General features: G+C 39.7%; 1 protein-coding gene across 2 annotated transcripts in view; it reads right to left on the bottom strand.

The window, feature by feature from the left end:
- Positions 1-3206: 3206 nt before the first annotated feature.
- Positions 3207-7817, bottom strand: part of LOC137979815 (adenosine receptor A1-like) — a 4972-nt gene continuing 361 nt past the window's right edge. Inside the window, exons 1-2 of one of the 2 annotated variants that reach the window (XM_068827155.1) lie at positions 7011-7116; positions 3207-4368 (exon numbers count right to left, since the gene is read on the bottom strand). In XM_068827155.1, coding sequence (XP_068683256.1) covers positions 3418-4368; positions 7011-7115 — 1056 coding nt within the window. In that variant the 5' untranslated portion in view covers position 7116 and the 3' untranslated portion in view covers positions 3207-3417. Of the gene's footprint in view, positions 4369-7010; positions 7117-7817 lie in introns of those variants that run through there. The other variant, XM_068827161.1, reaches the window with a different exon arrangement.

Consider the following 7817-nt stretch of genomic DNA (forward strand, 5'->3'; position numbering starts at 1 on the left):
GTTTAGTTAACATAGTTTTGAAATCCAAAGGAAAAACAAAATTTTTTTTGGTCGTAGTACCACTTTAAAACTTGCGATTATTCTATTGTCTGTATTTCTTCGGAATGCACGAGAGATACGAGTTGTATCGGAGCAAAAGGTCTATTAAAATCTCTGATCAGCTTCTGCTATATGTTGCAAACAGCTAACGTAAATAAATTTGTGAATAGAGAGGCCTTAGGATTTATTTCTTCATTGCTAAATCGGACTGTCTAGCTTCCAGCCCTAAAGCGAAATTTCAGACAACTCAGTTGCGTAGCATCTTTCTGTCAACGACAAACCGGCGCGTCCTTCGCGTGCGGTGGAAACGAATTTATACTCCACAGTACTAGTCAGCTAAATGACAAACGAAATCAATGTTCAGTATTGCGATCATGGCAAGTCTACTCCAGAGAAACTATCGCTGGATATAAATATGGGAGCCAGCCCTCTTTTGCAAGCTCTATAGCAGTAGTCACCATGACCGCGCGGTCGTCAGCACACGCCTATTTTCAGTGTCCACTACACCATCATCATTAGACCGCGCGTCTTTGGTTGGCATGAGTCAGTGTTAAGCAATGATGCCTAAGACGTTAAGAGAGAAAAACGGAGCCCAAGAATGGGACCTTGCCTCTCCCATATATACAAGCCCTATGAGTCAGCCTTTGCGACCATCGTACTATTTTTAGAACACCACGAGGTCTTCGGTTCTGCACGCAGTGATTAGAATGGACAATCAGAATAAAGTTCGAAGACAAAAATAGCAATAACAATGTTTGCAAGTTATGCAAATTAATGGAAAATTGATGTAAACGTGAGTCTCCTGCTGAAGAGTTAAATCTAAAAATAGAAAAGTATACGCAAAGATTGACTCAAGGGTAGAGCAGAAAACTCGTAAACAAATAATCTTGTAATTAATGTGGGTAAGGGAAAACCAGTATCCAGCTGTAAAGGCGGCACACCTTCTCCACATGAAAAGGATAACATTTCATATGAATGAAATGTGGCATTAGGTCGCGGTTCAGGCTGTTGAAAATCGAAGAAAGTTTAAATTTATGTTGCAAATCCAACATGACAACCCTTTTCCCTTTACCCGCTGAAAAGGTTTGCCACTGCAAAGGATCGAAATAACAGTGTTGTAAATAATGTAACCAGTGACCTCCAGCTCTAGGTAGCTAACATGGTCTAACATGGAGGTCGTGAAACTATCAATTGATTAAAAGAGAAATTTGACATCGGCGGATGACACTCGTACAAAGAACATCGGAAAGAAACTAAGAAATTTCGGCTATTTACAACACACCGCTGTGGAAGTTCCGTACTGGTGATTTCATCATGTTGTCAGCAGGCTAGATCACAGGTAACCCAGGCTCACTGTGTGTAGGTAAATATAGAGAACATATGAGGCGAAGTTTAGGTCTGGAAATTTGCAAGAAAATGGAAATAAAAATCGATGAAACTTGCCATGTGGTGAGCTGGTGTTGTCTTTAATACGTACACGAAGTTTCGGGAAAAATGGTCCCCGTTCACCTTTCTTCATAGTATGGTGACAAGGTAGGAGACGGAAGCCAGCATAGGGACTCCGATCGACCCAAAACAAGCATGCTTTTTTTCGTGAAAATCAAATCCAGTCGCTAAATAAACACGCCAGGCTCGTGGAACATGAATTTCTCTAAACCATGAATCCACTGAAGCATCTCCAGGTAGCAACGCGAAGCCACCAGACTCCGTAAAACTTGTAAGTTAACCTGCTAAAATGGCGGCCAGAAAGCGTTGTACTCGCGAAGTGTCCAATTCAAAATGGCACAGAACTCTGGACGCCTGGTGACGAGTTTAATAAGTTCTGGAGGGAGGGGAGTCTCAAATTGCTAAAAACAAAACTCACTGAGCAATCTGGGACTGCCCTCCCTCCAGGGGGACATATATTCCCCTCGTCACCAGGCGTCCCGAGTTCAGTGCCATTTTGAATTGGACACTTCGCGAGTACAACGCTTTCTGGCCGCCATTTTAGCAGGTTCACTTACAAGTTTTACGGAGTCTAGTGGCTTCGTGTTGATACCTGGGGATGCTTCAGTGGATTCATGGTTTAGAGAAATTCATGTTCCACGAGCCTGGCGTGATTTTTATTTCCATTTTCTAGCAAATTTTCAGACCTAAACTTTGCCTCATATGTTCTCTATATTTACCTACACACAGTGAGCCTGGGTTACCTGTGGCTAGATTACAGTAAATATCTCATTCATAACATTTCCAAAAGGCTGTATCCAGCATTTTCACTTTTCAGTTGCATTTTATTTGCGTCATTTGCCACCGCGTAGAACATGCTGGGGCTTTGAGTTTCTTAAGCAGAAAACGAAATTAAATGTGTCACACTAAAGCTCCAACAAAGATAGAAGCAGGAATTCTCGATACACCAGGCATCACATACTACATGTATTTTCATGGTTATCGTCGGCTCGCTATTTTAACTTTGAGCTGATTTAAAGTCTTGCATTTTCGCGAAAATTGCCAAAGTTACTTGCGTTTCGATGGAATTGGACACCACAGAAATAAGATAAAAGGGAATTTAAGATTTAAGACTATGGTTAACGGCTACGGTTGGACGAGTACGCGGGATCTGAGTTAATCTTTTTTGTGCCTACGTAAAAGGTATGGGATGGTGTTTTCCTAACCGTCGTGTTTCACTACGGTAAGTTTTGACAGCTTTTCTCGTCGTAGTCAAGGATCTACAACGTGTGACTTCAAAGGTGAGAATTTCGTATGTTACTCAAAGAAATAACACATTTCCTTTTCTTTTCGATTTATTTTCTGAGTTTTCCAGTAAGCTTCGTTTGTTTCTTAAAGAAGTGACACTGATTTCTTTTTTTTTTCTTTCTATTTTCAGAGTTTACGAGGCTGTGCGGGAGCGAAAGCATGGATATCCACGGTGGAAGTTCTTAAGTAAACCGATAGCTTTGTAGTAGATCGCTGCATATGCTTCAACATGAAATAGGTTGAAAATTTCGAATGTTTTTAATTGTTTATTTGCTTATTGTTAGAAATTATTTTTTCGCGCCAAACGGTTCGTACTCGATCCAATCCACCATCGACAAGAACCAGACCTCTCCTGCTAGTCCAACCGTAGTCATTCAACCGTAGTGCTCAACCTTAAATTCCCTAAATTCCCGTGTTTGCAGGCGATAATGCTAAACGAAACCGCTGATTTTGACACGAGCACTTAAAAACAGAGAGCATTTTGGATATTCTCATTTCTGATAGGATAAACGACAGTATTTAGTACCGAATTTCCATACTGGAGCAACTTGGTTCTCATAAAAGATTACTGAAGCAGGATCTAGGAAGTCTTGATGCATAAGGTGTGGTATATGTTCAGTACTCGTCTGTTAAATTTGTGCTTATTTAGAGTCTTGTGTTTTCCTGGAAATTATCAAAACTTAGTTGCGTATCGATAGAATAAGACACCACAGAAATAACAGAAATTCCCATGTTTGCCGGCGATAAACGAATGAGCTTATTTCGACATGAGAATTTAAAAATAGACAGCATTTTGAAAAGAGATTTTCTATATTCCTCATCTCTGAAAGGATAAATGACAATGTTTATTACCGAATTTCCATACTGGAGCAACTTGATCACACTCACTACAACGAGGGAATTCGAAAATTTCTGGCATGAAATGCAAAGATTCGAAACCGAGTTTAAAACCTGAAAGGGAAGCCAAGTTAGCACAAACACTGCTGTTATCAACACCACCGTCTTTGTCAACTTTAATGTTTTTATCTCCTGAACTTGATGGCGCAGTTTTCGAGACTTTTCTTTCTTCCAAAGGACAAGGTAAGCTACACCAGTTATGACGACGGGTGTTGATAGGAATATGGCTATAAAGACTGCGCCGGATTCACGATTGTGCAAGATATGTGCAGTTGTGGTCACAGTAAACGCCATTATCCACGGAGTTGCTATAGCAATGGCATACGCTTGGGTTTGCAGAACTCTGTGACGAAACGGCCAACCAATGGCGTACATTCTTTCCAATGCAATCACAGCAAGGGTAAAGATAGAAGTAAATCCAGCAAACATATCGAATCTCTGATAGATTTCAGGTAAAAGATAATTGACATTGTCTAGATACTTAGCTGTGATATAAAGCGGAACTGCGACCAGTCCAACTAGCAGATCTGCTACCGCCAAGCTTATAAGGAGAAAATGAGGCCGTTTGCGTAATTTCTTCTCGTGAAATATGATTATGGTCAGCGTATTTCCACCAGCAGCCAAAAATGCTATCACTGCAAACAACGAGGCCCATACAAAATTCCCCGTCCTAAAATCCATCCTCGACAATTTGTCTTCCTGGAAAAAAAAGGGTGAATGCATGGATGGTTTGTGTAGGTAATCCCATGATTTATAGTGCAATTTGGAATAGATAAGCACTTGTAATTTTTTCTAGACAAACGAAGTGCAGTTTGCATTTTAAAAAATTTACAAGTGGTTATTTATTCCAAATTGCAAGAGAAAAATCATGCGATTACTTATTAAATTAAGGACATACCTGTAAAACTTAAAGAAATAGTAATTGCCGAGGCTACGAATGCGTTTGAATAACTTGAACTACTTGCAGAATAAGACATCACGTCTCGAGGATCACATTCGACGCACGTATAGAAAGTGTAAAAATAAAATAAAAATGTTTAAGAATCTTGAAATATATTTCGCTCTTCGAACCCCATTAGTCAAAAAGAACCTCGTGTAAGACGCATTAAAAAAGGTTTGTGTGTTCCCAGATGTCATGTAAGCCAACATGGGGTAACTTAAAAATGTTTGGTGTGTAGCCAGGCATTTTAAAAATATAATAAAAAGGTTGACATTGGCTAAAATATTGTGTTGGACGTTTCGGCAACTGCTGTTGCCTTCCTCAGCAGGGATGAAAATTGCAAAAATCTAACGGCGTCCTGATGGTACACGATGCGTATTAATATAAAGTCGCACTTCAAAAGAATATTTTAAAAATAAAATAGACAATAAAAACGAAGGTCTCCAGAGCACTCTAAAATATTTCTACAAATTCTTTATGTTATTGTTAACGTTTGGAAGTGCTATATGCTCGTTTATAGCGTTCGTATCTCGTAAGGAATGCCAAGCCTCAAGAATAAGTCTTTGTCGCCATGCCGATGATCTGTCAACAATTTCGACGTTCATCAAGTCTATTTGGTGATTGTAGCGCATGTGGTGTTTGGCCAACAAAGAGTTTTCATCTAATGTTGCTATGGCCTTTGAGTGCTCTTTGACGCGTGTTTTAAGCGCGCGCGATGTCTGACCGATGTAAACACAATCACAATCTTTGCATTTGATCTTATATACGATTCCTCTAGAGGCCTCCCTCTCGATTTTGTCCTTTGGTTTTTTAAGTATATTTGAGATTGTCCGAATAGGTTTATGAGTGACCTTGATGCTGAAACCTCGAAGAACCCTCGCAATTTTCTCGGAGAATCCTTTTGCATAGGGCAAAACAACCATACCGCGCTGGTCGGAATCATTCACTTCTTGTTGTCTGTTTCGTTGCCGACCATTGCCACAGCTTCCTCTTCGGTGGATGGGATATTCTTTGCGCGATCCATGAGGGTGCGTATGACCGAGTATTTATGTTGGGGGTGGTGATGAGATTTGAAGTCAAGGTAGCGGTCGGTGTGGGTAGCTTTTCTGTATACAGACACGGTGATCGAGCCATCGTCTTGTCTGGTTGTTTTTGTGTCAAGAAAGGCAATAGAACCTTCTGATTCTATCTCGATGGTAAATTTGATGTTAGTGTTGATAGAATTGAGGTGTGAGTGGAATTCATCCGCGTGTTGACCTTCGTTTTTATTATCTATTTTATTTTTAAAATATTCTTTTGAAGTGCGACTTTATATTAATACGCATCGTGTACCATCAGGACGCCGTTAGATTTTTGCATTTTTCATCCCTGCTGAGGAAGGCAACAGCAGTTGCCGAAACGTCCAACACAATATTTTAGCCAGTGTCAACCTTTTTATTATATTTTTATGGGGTAACTTATTTTACGCGGTCTTGCGCCACTATCGCGCGGGGGACGCAGAAACAATTCCACTCGCTCTTACAGTTCATCAATGAACTTTCTGGTACTTTGTCTATCCGAACACCCTCAGATATTTGCCTCAGCATGACGTCGTTGGAGTAAGACCCGATAAAGTTCATCTCGAATTTCTGCGTTCTACTGTTGTGTTTCTCTTTATCATGCTTCCACAAAACTAACCGCTCTTCTCTTTTGGCTAGTGACTTCATGTGTTCTTTGCCTCTTGTGTATGCACTCCTTGACGTTTCTCCGATATAGATATCGCCACACTTCGCACATTTTATCTCATAAGTCACACTCTGTCGATCACACCTTTTTAATGCGTCTTACATGAGCTTCTTTTTGACTGATGGGGTTCGAAGAGCGAAATATATTTCAAGATTCTTAAACATTGTTATTTTATTTTTACACTTTCTATACATGCGTCGAATGTGATACTCGAGACGTGATGTCTTATTCTGCAAGTAGTTCAAGTGATACCTGTAAAAATTTCACCTTTAATTAATGCACTCATTTCACTTTTCTGCACTCTGTTTGGGATAGACCAATTCGGCTAACTCAATGTTGTACCCAATTCAAATCTCTCGGGGTTAAGATTCTTTGTGTGTTGAATTTGCATGACAATGAAGCATTCACATTTAAATGATATGGAAATTCTTGGAACAAAACGTTTTATTCCCAGAGGATTTGAATTGGGTACAACATTGAGTTAGCCGAATTGGTCTATTAGTTGAAAATTTTGCATGAAATTTTTGCATGTACATTATAAGGGCTAAAATGGACTGTTTTGTTGTCATTGAGATACCGTTAATTCATTGGTATTGACAGACAGAAGCCCCTTGAGGGTCTTCCAGCCACGAAAGGAGTTTTAGTCATGTAACCAGTTTCATTTGAAATTTTATACCTTTCTGGCTGAAAATAGTGAAACTTTTCGTTCCAAATGCAAGCTTTGTGTTGTGTTTATTCCCTCCGTTTTTTGCGCATGTTTCCTTGCTCGTAGTGCTTGCATACATCTCGGAGTCACTCATCGGCGAAAATTAAAAATCAAAGGAATAAAGGTTAGAAAGATCATCGAAATTGTTTGAGCAACTTAACTTAAGCAGTTGCAAAAGAAACCCAAAAAAATCCAGGCTGCCCTGAACTAAAACCAAACACATGCTATACCAACTGAGCTATCAAGCTGGTGAATTGACAGTTCAAATTTATCCCGTACGAGCTGAGCTGATGTTAATTTTAGAATGTACCAAATTTCATGTATTTGAAATGCGGATAGAATGAAATGAAAAAGGATCTTCCCACTGTCACCTATGAAACATCATTTTGAGCCTCCTTAACTTTTCAGTGGAGTCGACAGCTGGCCGATGATGACCACTCTTGCTATTTGTGGAAGAGTTGACACAGTGACTACGAAAGGTGACAAGTGATTGAGTCACCTTGTTTTCTGTGTACTTTCGGCATTACGGATCACTTGTCTATTAACGATGGAACAGTCAAACTTTTTTCCATCATAGCTTCGTGTCTGCCTGAACAAGCGCAGTAGACACGAGGAAGCCATTAATCGGAAACGGGATGATTCATTGCTTTTAGGAATTTATTACAGAGAAGTCAACACAAAGACAGGATATGTAACTTAAAAATACTCATGACAGCGAAAACACCATATCAAAATAAGTAACTAAAATATATCTTGAATGTAACCGTTAAGATATGT

This window comes from Montipora foliosa, chromosome 1 (assembly GCF_036669935.1).
Source record: "Montipora foliosa isolate CH-2021 chromosome 1, ASM3666993v2, whole genome shotgun sequence".
Taxonomy (NCBI): Eukaryota; Metazoa; Cnidaria; class Anthozoa; order Scleractinia; family Acroporidae; genus Montipora; species Montipora foliosa.